At 43.1% G+C, this 16,088-nt stretch overlaps 1 protein-coding gene across 2 annotated transcripts in view; it reads right to left on the bottom strand.

Moving 5' to 3' along the window:
• The window catches only part of MRPL48 (mitochondrial ribosomal protein L48), an 83,454-nt gene that overhangs the window by 36,195 nt on the left and 31,171 nt on the right, over nt 1–16,088 (bottom strand). For both annotated transcript variants that reach the window (XM_023209456.2, XM_031936715.1), the window contains exon 4: nt 5,794–5,882. In XM_023209456.2, coding sequence (XP_023065224.1) covers nt 5,794–5,882 — 89 coding nt within the window. The remainder of the gene's footprint in view (nt 1–5,793; nt 5,883–16,088) is intronic.

Raw genomic sequence — 16,088 nt, 5'->3', positions numbered from 1 at the left:
AAAAAAAAAAAAAAAAAAAAAAAAAAATTGTATGTATTTACCATGTAAAACATCGTGAAGGAATTGCTTATCTTTGCTCTCTTGATATTTAGTTTATTCCCCTAGTAAAGCACTTGCCACAAGTATTTAGTTACACTTTTGAGCACTAACTTTCCCAGCAGACTTTATACTTTTTGTAGGACTATGTCCCATTTACCTGAGCATTATGGATACACAGCACAATGTGTGGCATATAGTAGATTCTCAATTATGGTTTTTCTTTTAATGAGTTACAAGAAATAAATGAGTGAATACATGGGTGCTAATATAAAGTAACTCTCCCTAAGCCAATCCTATAATACATGTCTAGCCCTACAGTTTCTAGACCAGCAAAACCAACTGTTTTGTTATCAAGAAGGTAGGACCAGATGTGAGGGCGATCTGGCTGCGACATCTGTCACCCCACTGATTGCCAGGGTTGATTCGGCTGATCTGGCTGGCTAGGCTGGTGTCACCTTCCTCCCTCACCACTCCATGTACGTCCCTCCTGAAGCTGCAAGTTCAGTTGAAGAGGACAACCATCCCCAATAGAGGAGGACCAGTCCTTAGTCAAGGGTGTATAACTAGCTGCACTCCCTTGCCACAACCTCCAGACAAGCTCTCAAGAAGCTAAGACTATAACCATAAAGTGATTCTGACCTGCTGATTTATCTGGAATGATTCCAGTCTCCTCACAGATTTGTGGCTGTAAGAGCTGATCTATTATGGGTGCCACAACAAAATAAATAGGTGACAGAAATGGCAGACACCTCTTCTCTGTCAACAGTAAAAGCAGTATGAAGTTTCCAAAAGAAAAGCTATCTTGATTCCTAGGGGCCATTCTGCAAAGAGGAAGAAAATTGTCTGAGTTACAGAAGATATACCTAACTCTCTTGCTCCAAGGCCTGGAAATGAGAACATATAACAAAGTGACAGAAATTCATGTTGCCTCCATTTCATCCTCCCATATCTTTCTCTTGGCAAATTTCAGATTAAGCTGCCATTACCCCAAGACTGGAAGCTGGACAACAGCTGAGGGCAAGTAAGTAAATGGTCTTGGGAAAAATGACCCGGTGCTATATAAATATGAATGACTATTATTGTTTTTACTTTTTTGTGTTTTTGAGACAGAGTTTTGCTCTTGTTACCCAGGCTGGAGTGCAATGGAATGATCTCGGCTCACTGCAACCTCCACCTCCCTGGCTCAAGTGATTCTCCTGCCTCAGCCTCCCAAGTAGCTGAGATTACAGGCATGCACCACCATGCCCAGCTAATTTTGCATTTTTAGTAGAGACGGAGTTTCACCATGTTGGTCAGGCTAGTCTCAAACTCCTGACCTCAGGTGATCCGCACGCCTTGGCCTCCCAAAGTGCTGGGATTATAGGCATGAGCCACCACGCCTGGCCTTATTTTTACTTCTATCAAATATAAGTCACTCCAAATATCTGAAGCCTTTTAAATTCAACTGAATGATGCAGGGCCTTTAAGGAATAATGAGATCTACACATTGCGACTGGATGCTAGGTGTGGAGATACGCTCTAAAATGTGATCACTCACTGCCACAGGTCCAGATGGGTCTTACAGGATGAGCACCATAGAGAAAAAAGGGAGGGTATCGTTCCACACAAAGGAAAGAGCATGTGCAAAGGCAGAAAGGCAGGAAAGAGCATGGGTGTATGAGAAAACATGCTTGAAATACAAGCTGCAAAAAGGGAGATCACTGAGAAGGAGGTCAGGTCCATACTGTAAGTGAGCTGAAATACCACATTTATTGTGATCCCCCTTGTTGCCACCCAAGAAAAAGCCTCATTTTTATCTCTCATCTACTCCCTCAAAAAAGCATCAAGGACAAGGACATGGGATGGAAGGATGGGAAGCTACTTAGTATTATAAACTGGGCCATGTTAATAAAGAGATAAAAACAGGCTGGGCGCGGTGGCTCATGCCTATAATCCCAGCTCTTACGGAGGCCAAGGCGGATTACCTGAGGTCAGGAGTTTGAGACCAGCCTGGCCAACATGATGAAACCCCATCTCTACTAAAAATACAAAAATTACCTGGGCATTGTAGCGCATGCCTGTAATCCCAGCTACTCAGGAGGCTGAGGCAGGACAATTGAGTGAACCCGGAAGGTGGACATTGCAGTAAGCCAAGATGGCACCACTGAACTCCAGCCTGGGCGACAGAGGGAGACTTCGTCTCAAAAAAAAAAAAAAAAAAAAAAAAAAAATGGAAGGAAGGAAGGAAGGGAGGGAGGGAGGGTATTAACAAGGAAAGCTGAGATGAAGTAGATATCCCCCTTTCCTTCCCAAGGTGCAGAAGTCATAAAACTGAGTGTGGGACCTTTCGAAGGAGGAATGAAGGAGCAGAAACGGGACATGGGTTTTTTGTGCATGAGCATGAGAATTTACTCTTGTCTTAGGGATGTTGGGCTCACGAGAGTAGAGGGGCCAGACTGAGACCCAGAGAGGAAAAAATAGGAATCTAGCCAACTTATTTTTTTTCTAGGCTTAGGGAGAGAAAGAAAGGAGGTCACAAAAGATTCCATCTAGTTTAACTAGTCCAGTTCCCCAGAGGGATAAGAGAGAGGCACTCAGGACAGAGCCTCTGTAAAGTGGTACATGAAAGCTTTCACTGTGCTGTCCTGTGCAGGAAGCCAAGAGGCTGGAGCAACTTACTCCAGTATCCAGCACTACAGTACTAGCCATCCTGGGACACGCAATAACATCAGAGAAAAGCCTACAGCCCTAAACAAAGGGAGCATCCAATCCATTCAAACAACCAGGGTCATCTGGAGCCAGGTGTTTGCAGATAGTGGGTTGTATTTGAGAAATCTGATTTATAAAACCACAGGGCGGCTCCAATAACCACATTTCAGTTTAGCTCAATCGATATTTACTGTCCTCTTCTTGATGCCAGGCCCTGTGCTGGACACTGAGGCTATAAAGAAAAATGAGACTTCTACCCTTAGGGACCTCATAACCTAAAAGGGAACATAGTCATCAAAATAGATGGTTAAGGCCAGATGCGGTGGCTCACTCCTATAATCCTAGTACTTTGGGAGGCTGAGGCAGGCGGATCACTTAAGTCCTGGAGTTCGAGACCAGCCTGGGCAACATAGCGAGACCACCATCTCTACAAAAATATAATGAGCCGGGTGTAGTGGTATACTCCTGTAGTCCAAGCTACTCAGGAGGCTGAGGAGGGAGAATCATTTGAGCCTGGGAGGCAGAGATTGCAGTGAGCCATTGTACCACCGCATTCCAGCCTGGGTGACAGAGCAAGAACCTGTCTCAAAAAAAAAACGAAAACAACAAAAATACCCAGATGATTAAAACATAGAGCAGTTTTCCTAGAACAGAGGAAGTACAAGGAATTCTGACAGCTCACAGTAAGGAAAGCAACTCAGGGCTGGGCATGGTGGTTCCCACCAGTAATCCCAGCACCTAGGAGTCCAAGGTGGGAGGATCACTTGAGCCCAGGACTAGAAGACTAGCATGGGCACCATAGTGAGACCCTGTCTCTACAAAAATTTCTAAAAATTAGCCAGGTTTGGTGGCATGTGCCACCAAGTAGTCCCAGCTACTGAAAAGCTGAGGCAAAAAGATCGCTTGAACCTAAGAGTTCAAGGGGCAGTAGGCCATGATCACACCACTGCATTCCAGCCTGGGCAGCAGAGTGAGACCATGTCTCAAATTTTAAAAAGAAAAAAGAAAGAAAGAAAAGTAACTCAGTGCAGGGAATCCAGGAAGGTTTCTTAGAAGGAGAAATTTGTTTGTGTCCCTCCACACCCTGCTTTCTCACTGAGATTTAAAGGTTGAAGAGGAATTAGGCAGGTGAAGAAGGGGAGATCTTCCAAGTAGACAGAACAGCTTGTGAGCCTTGAAAAAGTATAATGACTTGGAGGAAAAACAAGAGGCCCAATACAATTAAAGCATGGTATCCAGGAGAGTGGAGAAGAGGCTGGAAAGGAATGGCGGGACAGATGGCATTAAGCTTCCTTTTATACCACGTTAATGGAGTGGGTCAGAGCATGACATATGCAGAAAATTATCTGAGAGAGAAGATTCTAAGAAATTTTTTTAAAACAGCCAAAAAAGGCAGGGCGCGGTGGCTCAAGCCTGTAATCCCAGCACTTTGGGAGGCCGAGACGGGTGGATCACAAGGTCAGGAGATCGAGACCATCCTGGCTAACCCGGTGAAACCCCGTCTCTACTAAAAAATATAAAAAACTAGCTGGGTGAGGTGGCGGGCGCTTGTAGTCCCAGCTACTCGGGAGGCTGAGGCAGGAGAATGGCGTAAACCCGGGAGGCGGAGCTTGCAGTGAGCTGAGATCCGGCCACTGCACTCCAGCCTGGGCGACAGAGCGAGACTCCGTCTCAAAAAAAAAAAAAAAAAAAAAAACAGCCAAAAAAGTTCCCCTCAAATAAAACTAATTTTAATTTTATTTCTCACTATGTTATGTGGGACTTTTAGAAGGGGGATGGCTCATTGATGTGTACACTGTTTTACTTAACATTTTGGGAAGTAACTGCCTCTGACTTCAACTCAAGAAAACACTTTTTTGTTGCAAATGTAATCTTTTTGTAATGGTGTCGGCAAATAAAAGGATGCTTATTACTTAAAAAAAAAAAAAAAAAAAGAAGGGATGTCTCAAAATAAAACAACTTACTCTAAGGTGTTACAACTTCAAAAGGGTGCAAATCATTCCTTCCGAATTTTTATAGCACTCTGTATCTTCCTTTTAGCACTTGTCACTTTCTGCCTGGAAGTGCAATGTCTGTGTGTTACCTCTGTTGGTTTACCAGCTCCCTCTGAGAATGAACCACGTCTTGTTCATCTATTTTGTAAAACTATTTTGCCAGGCATGATGGATCATCTCCATAATCCTAGTAGTTTGGGAGGCTGAGACAGGTGTATCGCTTCAGCTCAGGAGTTCGAGACCAGCCTGGGCAACATGGCAAAATACTGCCTCTACAAAAAAACACAAAACTTAGCCAGGTGTGGTGATGCGTGCCTGTAGACCCAGATATCGTGCCACTGCACTACAGCTTGGGCAACAGAGTGAGACTCCATCTCAAAAAAACCTAACAAACAAAAAAGAATCAGTTATTTGGCTGAAAATATCAATCTACCTCTACTTGCCACAACTCATTCACTCAACTAAACTGAATTATCATTTCCATTATGAAGTCCATACTGAACTAAGTACACTACTAGGAAGATTTTTTTTTAAGTATTACAAATAATAAAATCAGGCCAGGCACAGTGGCTCATGCCTATAATCCCAATGCTTCCAGAGGCTGAAGCAGGAGGATCACTTGAGGCCAGGAACTTGAGACCAGCCTGGGCAATACAGCAAGACCCTGTCTCTATTAAAAAAATTTTATTAGATGGGCATGGTGGCGAGAGCCTGTAGTACCAGCTACTTGGGAGGCTGAGGTGGGAGGATTCCTTGCGCCTAGGAGATCAAGGCTGCAGTGAGCCGTGATCGTGCCACTGCATTCCAGCCTAGGTAACAGAGCAAGACCCTCAAAAAAAAAAAAAATTTCAAACCATTTGCTTTTTACTATGATAACCTGGCCTAGGGATAAGATTGGAAGTTGGTAGAAATATCTCCAGTCTGGAAATTCCAAACTAATAACTGGCAAGGATTAAGGAGGCAACTCTATCATTTCTAGCTCCAATATTATCTGAACTATACATATCTGATCTTCAGGTCTTTGCAAAAGCTGCATGTTACCCTTTTCCAAAAGACTCCCCCTGCCCCTTACCTCTTCTGCTTTAATTAAGTGCTTGTATTTTCCAATGCCATGGGTGGGCTTTGTCTTGTAGGGCCGACTGGTACTTAGTAGAATTCCACCTAAAAGAGAGAAAATAAGACAAACCTGTTTTTTTGTTGTTGCTATTATTGTTGGTTTTTAAGAGACAGGGTCTTGCTCTGTCACCCAAGCTGGGGTGTAATGCCATCTCATAGCTCATTGCAGCCTCAAACTCCTAAGTACAACATAGTCTCCTGCCTTGGCCCACCCCCCACCCCCTGACCCCAAGTAGCTGGGACTACAGGCATGTGCTACCATGCCCAGTTAGTATTTTCTTATTTTTTGTAGAGCTGGAGTCTTGCTATGTTGCCCAAGCTGGTCTGGAACTCCTTCCACCTCAGCCTCCCAGGGTGCCAGGATTACAGGTGTGAGCTACCACGCCTAGCCTGGACTACAAATTTAAAAATATATATATATATATATATATATATATTTATATAAAACACAAGGTAACCATAAGGATTTTTAAAAATAATCTCAGAGTAGAAATCTTTCTAAGCATGAAACAAAATCTAGAAATCAAATATTAATAAACTTAGCTATATAAAAAGTTAAAACTTCTGTTCAACAAAAAAAAACAAAAACAAAAAATAAAGTTAAAGAATAGATGACTAGAAAAAGTACAAAGCACATGTAACAGAGAAACGCTAATTTCCTTAACATACAAAAACTATATTAAAACCTCTTTCTAAGCTCCTCTAGGGACACACAGATGATTTGAGGGGACAAATTCTCCACTGCAGTACTGGGAAGATTTGATGGTACCTGACCTCTTGTTGGTTTAAAGGGCCATAGGTATTTATTGATCCTGGACTGATTCTCAGTTTATCCCCTTATTCGCTCCTTTTGGCTCCTAGAATATGCCCGATCCCCACTAATCTTTCTTTGAGAAATTCTCTCCTGATAAAGCCACTGGCAGTAAGGAGATAAAAATCATTCTCAGAGGGTTCTCATCTCTTCTTGTTCCTCAACAGGCAATAATCCTTTTGAGGTTTTCTTTTTTTCTTTTGAAAAAAAAAATCCTTTCCCCCGCCCTTTTGAAGTTTTCTAACTGTGACTGTATAGAGAAAGAGACAGGAAGCAAAAATAGCCAACAAAGAGGAAGAGCATAGAGCTCCATAGTTTTTTTTTTTTTTTTTTTTTTTTTTTTATGGGGTCTCGTTCTGTAACCCAGGCTGGAGTGCAATGGCACGATCTCAGCTCACTGCAACTTCCGCCTCCCAGGTTCAAGTGATTCTCCTGCCTCAGCCTCCTGAGTAGCTGGGATTACAGGCACGTGCCACCACACCCGGCTAATTTTTCTATTTTCAGTAGAGTCGGGGTTTCACCTTGTTGGTCAGGCTGGTCTCAAACTGACCTTGTGATCCGCCTGCCTCGGCCTCCCAAAGTGCTGGCACTGCAGGCGTGAGCCACCACGCCCGGCCATAAAGTTTTACAAAACATCTAACTTGATTTATTTGTGCTGATCTGAAAACAGCCTCCAACAAATATCGTTAAGTGAACAACAAAAAAAACAAACCGAAAGTGTAGGACGGTATATAGGTATGCTACTAATGGATTAAAAAAATTGGGTCTTGGCCAGGTGCGGTGGCTCACGCCTGTAATCCCAGCACTTTGGGAGGCCGAGGCGGGAGGATCACGAAGTCAGGGGTTCAAGACCTGACCAACATGGTGAAACCCCATCTCTACTAAAAATACAAAATTTAGTTGGGCATGGTGGCACACAGCTACTCAGGAGGCTGAGGCAGGAGAACTGCTTGAACCCAGGAGGCGGAGGTTGCAGTGAGCTGAGATCATGCCACTGCACTCCAGTCTGGGTGTCAGACCGAGGCTTCGTCTCAAAAAAAAAAAAAAAGGGGGGGGGTCTTTACATACATATACATTGTGGTAGACCCAGAGAGGTAGACCCAGATAGCTAGAGTGGTAGCATGTGTCTGTAGTCCCAGCTGTGGGGAAAAGAGAGAGAGATCAGACTGTTAATGTGTCTATATAGAAAGAAGTAGACATAAGAGACTCCATTTTGTTCTGTATTTGAGATGCTGTTAATCTGTGACCCTACCCCCAACCCTGTCCTTGCAAGAGACATGTGCTGTGGTGACTCAAGGTTTAACGGATTTTGGGCTGTGCAGGATGTGCTTTGTTAAACAAGTGCCTGAAGGCAGTATGCTTGTGAAAAGTCATCACCATTCTCTTAATCTCAAGTACCCAGAGACACATACACTGCTGAAGGGAAGGTGATAGGGACCTCTGCCTAGGAAAGCTAGGTATTGTCCAAGGTTTCTCCCCAATGTGATAGTCTGAAATATGGCCTCGTGGGAAGGGAAAGACCTGATTGGCCTCCAGCCAGACACCCGTGAAGGGTCTGTGCTGAGGAGGATTAGTATAAGAGGAAAGAAGGCCTCTTGGCAGTTGAGATAGAGAAAGGCATCTGTCTCCTGCTCATCCCTGGGCAATGGAACTGGAACGTCTGGGTATAAAACCCGATTGTATGTTCGTTCTATTTACTGAGATGGGAGAAAACTGCCTTAGGTCTGGAGGTGGGACATGCTAGAGGGAATGCTGCTCTTTATGAACTGAAAATGTTTATGGAGATGTTTGCATATGCACATCAAGGCACAGCACTTTTCCTTAAACTTATTCATGTCACAGAGATCTTTATTCATATGGCTTTCTGCTGACCTTCTCCCTACTATGACCCTATTGTCCTGCCACTTCCCCTTTTTCAAGATGGTAAAGATAATGATCAATAAATACTGAGAGAACTCAGAGACCCCAGCTGGCAGGCCAGTCCCCTGGGCCCACTTTCCTTTCTCTGTGTCTCTTTTCTCAGGTCTCTCGTTCCACCTGATGAGAAACGCCCACAGGTGTGGAGGGGCAGGCCACCCCTTCACCAGCTACTCAGGAGGCTGAGGCAGGAGGATTGCTTGAGATCAGGAGTTTGATGCTGTAGTGCAAATGGCTGATGCACTTCAGCCTAGGCAACGTAAGGAGATCCTGTCTCTAAATTTAAAAAAAAAAAAAAAAGGAAAAGAAAAGATGGGTAGAGATAAGAAACTGAAATCAGATCAGGTCTCGCTATATTTTTGTATTCTAGAAACTCAAGTGTTATAACCTAGTGGTTATGGACACAGGCTGTTTAGTCAGACAGACCTGCGTTTAAATAGAAGTCCCACCTGTTACTTTCTGGTTACTTTCAGCAAAGTTTTTTGAGCTACTGTTTCTTCTTTATTTATAAATGAGGATAACAAAGAGGGTTAAAGGATAACATGTGTATGTGTGTATATCTATATGTATGTGTATGTGGCATCAAGATATGGGCAGCAAGTCTTTCCTTGAAGAGGGATCTTCAAGCTGCTGTGGTCCTGCCCTTATTTCTTCAGGGTCACCACTCTGTGGGGGACTAAACACAAGATGGTGTGAAGAAGTCTAAGTCAGTGGTCCCCAACCTTTTTGACACTAGGGACCAATTTCACGGAAGACAATTTTTCCACAGATGTGAGGAGTGGGGAAATGGTTTTGGGATGATCCAAGTGTGTTACATTCATTGTGTACGTTATTTATATTATTACATTGTAATATATAATGAAATAATTATACAACTCACCATAATGTAGAAATCAGTGAGAGCCCTGAGCTTGTTTTCCTGCAACTAGACGGTCCCATCTGGGGATGATGGGAGACAGTGATAGAACATCAGGCATTAGATTCTCATAAGGAGTAGTGCTCAACCTGGATCCCTCATATGTGCAGTTCACAATAGAGTTCATGCTCCTATGAGAACCTAATGCCACAGCTGATCTGAGATGAGACAGAGCTCAGGTGATAACTTGAGTGATGGGGAGAGGCTGGGAGTGGCTGTATATACAAATGAAGCTTCCCTGGCTCACCTGCCCCTCATTTCCTGCTGTGTGGCCTGGTTCCTAACAGGTCACAGACTACTTACTGGTCCACGCCCTGGGGTTTGGGGATTCCTGATCTAAGTGACATCAAGTAAAAATTTTCTTAGGCCTCTCTTTTCAGAAATGGGCTTCCAAGCAGGTTTGCTGTGTGTGAGGCCTATCAGAGACAGTCCTGGCTTCAGAGAACTTCCCTACATTTACAATCCACACTACTTCATCAAGACAACCCAGAAATATCATGGATCCCTTCCACGATATGCATTAGTCCACATTTACAATTTCATGCCAATAACTGTATAGACACTGAGACAGTTACAAATAAAATATGCTACTTTTCCCTTGAGATACTCGAGGTATACTATGAAAGGAAGATGGGAAAGCAGATAATCACCTTATGGTGTACTAAGTACTTTAATGGACATGTGAGCAATGTCATAGGTGCTCAGAGGAAGAAAAAAGTAACTCTGCCTTTGGGGTGGGGCTGCAGGGTGCAGGTAAATAGGTTCAGAAGAGGCAATAGCTGCATTCTTGAAAGCAGAGTAAGAGTTTACCATGTAAGGAATAGGGAGGTATTTTTGGCTAGAAGTTCCCAAAGAGCACAGAATATAACCAAGGTATCTTCCTGACTGCTGCCCCAGTTTCATCTCTCTGAATCTGACCTTTTGCAACTTTGGGCTCTAGACTCTCCAACCTGAGGACCCAACCATGGAGCTGATATCCAAATCTCTTTGATGGATATACAGTGATCCTCAGGTCAGGGCCTTGCAAATGAATCTCATCGAAGAAGATTTTATTATGACTCAAAATAAGAGCTCCTAAAAAGCACTGAACTCTCCAAAGTATAATCATCCATTCAACAAATATTTATTATTACCTATCAGGGTAGGCAGCAACAATTATACTGCACAACCATATGAATGGCACACACCAGAGTTGTGCAGTGTACAACCAACCTAATATCCATGGCAGGCTTGACAGGTACCAAGCATTGCCCTAGAAGCTGGGGCTATAACAATGAACAAAGGCTAAGTCCCTGCAATACAGAACCTGCCACCTAGGGAGACAGACAATAATATCAATGCAAGGTGATAAGGGCTGTCTATAAGCACTGTTCCCGGGAGGGGCACACGAAGAACTTGAGTGTCAGGAAAGGATTCTTTTTTTTTTTTTTTTAATTTTTTTTTTTTTTTGAGACGGAGTCTCGCTCTGTCGCCCAGGCTGGAGTGCAGTGGCCGGATCTCGGCTCACTGCAAGTTCTGCCTTCCAGGTTTACGCCATTCTCCTGCCTCAGCCTCCCGAGTAGCTGGGACTATATTAGCTGGGACTACATTAGCTGGGACTACAGGCGCCCGCCACCTCGCCCGGCTAGTTTTTTGTATTTTTTAGTAGAGATGGGGTTTCACCTTGTTAGCCAGGATGGTCTCGATCTCCTGACCTCGTGATCCACCCGTCTCGGCCTCCCAAAGTGCTGGTATTACAGGCTTGAGCCACCGCGCCCGGCCGAGGAAAGGATTCTTAGAGTGAGTGGCTTTTAAGTAAAACTTCAAGGATAAGTAGGAGTTAGGAGAAAACATGGTATAGGCAGAGAAAGAGCCAGAGAGAATTTTAATGTAGAGCATAAGGATCAGGGTGGCAAGAGATGAACTTAGAGAAGGCAAAGTTTAGGAAGGGCTTAATATATTGAGTACTAATGATATCCCAGGCACTGTGCAAAGGGTTGGGGACAAGGCCAATAAAACTCTGCTTATGGAGATTACAGTCTAGTGGGAGGAGAGAATCATTAGACTTATAGTCACAAAGTAAATATAAGATTACAAATTGTGGCCAGGTGTGGTAGTTCATGCCTGTAATCTCAACACTTTGGGAGGCTGAGGCAGGAGGATCGCTTGAGGCCAGGAGATTAAGACCAGCTGGGCAATATAGAAGAGACCCTGTCTCTACAAAAAGGAAAAAAAAAAATTGGCTGCACGTGGTGGCATGTGCCTATAGCCCTAGCTACTCAGGAGGCTGCAATGGGAGGATTGCTTGAGCCCAGTTCAAGGCTTCAGTGAACTATTATCATGCTGCCGCACTCCAGTGTGGGCAACAGAGCAAGACCCTCTCTCCCATAAAAAGTAATTACAAATTCTGATAAGTGATAAAAACAAAAAGCACAGGGATGACTATGGTGATACAACAGGTAGACCTATTTTTTAGAACAGAATATCAGGGAAGGCCTCTATGAAAAAATGAGATTTTAACTGAAACCAGAATTCAGAAGAAAATTATAATAGTGGTTATCCCCAGGTGGGATAGTTCGGGGCTGGGGGGGGGGGGAAAGTGGCTAGAAAGGCAAGAGAGTTACTTTATTCCTTTGCACCTTTTAAAATCTGTTCCTTGTATATATGTATTATCCACTCAAACATAAATAAATAAAATAAGATATTGGAAAGGCAAATAGAAGTGTACTGGATGAAAAAAATGGAGGATGGGGTGTTTCAGGTAGAGGAAACAGCATGTGTAAAGGCCCTAATGTAACACACAGCTTGGGACATTCAAGGAACAGAAAAGCTGTCAGTGTGACTGAAGCAAAGTGAGAGGGACAGAATGCACCTAAGATATGAGAGGGGGCTGGGCAAAGTGGCTGACACCTGTAATCGCAGCATTTTGGGAGGCTAGGGCGGGTGATCACTTGAGGTCATGAGTTTGAGACCAGCCTGGCCAACATGGTGAATCCCTGTCTCTACTAAAAATACAAAAGTTAGCCAGGTGTGATGGTACACGCCTGTAGCCCCTACTACTCAGGAAGCTGAGGCAGCAGAATCACTTGAACCTGAGAGGTGGAGTTTGCAGTGAGCAGAGACTGAGCCACTGTACTCCAGCCTGGGTGACAGAGTGAAACACTGTCTCAAAAAAGAAAGAAACCAGAGTGAGTAGTGGTCGGAATCAACCGTGCTGGGTCTTATTAAAGGTGTGGATTTCATCCCGAACAGTCATAAGCAGGGAAAGCATGTCTGATATATGTTTTTAAAAGATCATTTTGGTTGTTATGTGAAGGGAGCGGGGAGATTAGATTGGTAGCCCCTGCTAAGTTGTTGATCTGCACCTACACCCTCCAATATCCCTCTCCTCTATTCCTCCCTTGAGAACTGACAGATTAATCCTTTTAAAATAAAAATCTAATCATGTTACTCTCATTAATTAACCCTTTATTTATTACACACACACAATTGTTTGTTTGCTTATTTTGAGACAGGATCTTGCTCTGTTGCCCAGGCTGGGGGGCAATGGCACGATCTCAGTCACTGCAACCTTGACCTCCCTGGGCTCAGGTGATCCTCCCATCTCAACCTCCTGAGTAGCTGGTACTACAGGTGCGTGCCACCACACCAGGTTAATTTTTGGATTTCTTGTAGATATGCGGTTTTGCCATGTTGCCCAGGCTGGACAACTGTTTTAAAATATAGGTATTTACTATTTGTCAGGCACTATGCCAGGCACTCTAAAGACAACAATGAACGAGACAGAAGGTAAAATTTTGATGGTTTTCTGCTGCCCAAAGTTTGAAATTCTTAGGTAGGCATTTAAGAATCTTGATTTTATAATCTAGATCTAACTATTTCTCTTTTTCTTTTTTTTGAGACGGAGTCTCGCTCTGTCACCCAGGCTGGAGTGCTGTGGCCGGATCTCAGCTCACTGCAAGCTCCGCCTCCTGGGTTCACACCATTCTCCTGCCTCAGCCTCCCGGGTAGCTGGGACTACAGGCGCCGCCACATCGCCCAGCTAGTTTTTTGTAGTTTTTAGTAGAGACGGCATTTCACCGTGTTAGCCAGGATGGTCTCGATCTCCTGACCTCGTGATCCGCCCGTCTCGGCCTCCCAAAGTGCTGGCATTACAGGCTTGAGCCACCGCGCCCCGCCTAGATCTAACTATTTCATCTCATTCTCCCACTCCTCTAGATTTTTTAAACCCTGCTCCCCAGCCACAGAGCTACACTTGCCATTCTTGCCACAGTTCTCATGCCTCTGTGCCTTCCTCGGGTGTTTACCCTGCTGGGACTACACCTCTTGGACAGTGAAATTCTACACAGCCTCCAGAGCCAGCTCAAATGTTACCATCTCTGTGAAACTCTTTTGCTGCCCTAAATATACAAAGATCAAGAGTTTAAATCATACTGATAGCTCTACCATGCCTCCATTATATAATAAAACATTTTGTGTAAATAAAAAAGAAAACTCATATGTCAATCACCATCTTTAAGTATTACATAGAAACTCAATCATCTATCTGTAATTTCAAAAAGCAGAACCAAAAAGGATATTTGAGATGATGACACATCGTAGGTGAAAGTACTGCCAATGTTTGCCTCAGCCTCTTATCTACTAGAATTCCTTGGCAAAGAGGCATTTTAAAATTCGGTTTGGAGTAATTCCTATAATTAGAGCAGCTGCTTAATTAAGAAGCTGGTTCAAACCACTGTTAAATGAACCATTCTCCCCTTAAATGAAAGCTTTTGGTCAAATTACCAGTGGTTAAACTGCTTAATTAGCCAGTTGTTTTAATTATAAAATTTACAAGTTTGAAAGCCTCTGATTTCAACTGAATTCTTTCCCCTGCGTCGTGTCAATAAGTGGGTTTCCTGCTATCACATTAACATTGCAGCCTCCTGAGAGAAAACGCAACTCTTCACTAACGAAAGACACAAAACCCCAGGGTTTCAAATGGAGGATTTGAAAATCTTTCAGTTATCACAATTGTAAGACATAATCACGCACTGACGTTTCGCACAGCATTCTCCTTTCCTTTACATATGCCAGAGACAACTGTCCTTCAGTGTTCTTGTTTATTAAACTGAGAACTAAACCCATCAATCCAGGATGGGGATAAACAACTTTGTTTTAATTATTTCTCATTCGGAATTGGGATAAGCATTTTTAGCAGGGCTATGCAGGTAGGGAAAGAAAAAAATTGGGGTAGGCCCAGCCAAGGAGCTAATTACAGGTTATTCTCTCCACTCAACAGACTGTAAGGCCCTCCAGGGCAGAAAAAATGCCATCACCTGGCAAACAGTATGTGCTCGGTAAGTGTATATTTATAAACAAAACAAAACAAAACAAAACAAAACAAAAATGGTTCTTAAGATATTTTACCAAAACAATCTGCAATGATTTGTCCCTGGCAGTTGCTCACATTTTTCAAAATTTCTTTTCAAATTTCTTTCAGCTGTTCTAATTACACTGAACTACTTGGATCTGAATATACCATGCTTCTCTGCTTCTACCTTTTTATTCATGCTGTAATGAGAGCACTCTAAGTTCCCTTCATCTAGTCTCTTTAGATCTAGTTTTATATATTTACTTCTGTCTATTTATATTTAAATCAATAAGAAAAAGGTGGTCACCACAATCAAGCCCCTCCTTGGATAGAGCAGCTAGAATGGTCCCCAGAGCCCATATACGGAGTGGCTAGGTGAAGGCAGGAATGGGGCACTTTCCCTACTCTTGCTTTCTGAGTATCATTGTAATTCCATTTTGAAATTTCTGACTTTAAAGTTATCTCAGGCTGGGTGCAGTGGCTGACACCTGTAATCCCAACACTTTGGATGGCTGAGATGGGAGGACTATTTGAGGCCAGGAAATCAAGACCAGCCTAGGCAACACAGCAAGACCCTGCTCCACAAAAAATTGAAAAATTAAAAAATTAGCTGGGCATGGTAGCGCATACCTGTAATCCCAGCTACTCAAAAGGCTGAGGCAGGAGGACTGCTTGAACCCAGGAGTTCGAGGCTGCAGGGAGCTATGATCATGCCACTGTACTCAAGCCTGGACTACAAGCAAAACTCTCTCTCTTTCAAAAACAAAAACAACAACAAAAATATATATCTGAAAGAACCTATAAAAAATGCCAACAAAGCTGTGTGCTTTCAAGTGGAAATTATCTTGGTGAGCCAACATTAGTGAGTTATTCTGGGCCTTGGAACCTTCTAGGGACTAGTAATCTCCAACCACAGTTGAAACATGGACAAAGAAAAGAATAAATAAATAGCAAGCAAATATACAAAAATATGTTCAACCAACTAGTAATCAAAGACATGAAAATTCCAAACACAAAGGGAAAGTATATTTTAACCTACAATATTAGCAAATATTAAAAATAATACTTGATGTTGATGAGTATATAAAAAAGGATTCTCAAATAGAGAAGTAAAAAATGGTGCCATCTTTCCGGAGAGCAATTTAGTAACACACATCAATCAATAGCTTTAAAAGTGTGTGTTTCCTTTGACCCAACAGTTCTACTTTCAGAAATGTACCCTAAGTAATCAGACAATGGCACAAATATTATTGCACAAGAATGTTCATCACAGTG

This window comes from Piliocolobus tephrosceles, chromosome 13, assembly GCF_002776525.5.
Source record: "Piliocolobus tephrosceles isolate RC106 chromosome 13, ASM277652v3, whole genome shotgun sequence".
NCBI classification, from domain to species: Eukaryota; Metazoa; Chordata; class Mammalia; order Primates; family Cercopithecidae; genus Piliocolobus; species Piliocolobus tephrosceles.
The sequence above is the reverse complement of the archived record's forward strand: the minus strand, read 5'-3'. Positions and strand labels throughout refer to the sequence as shown.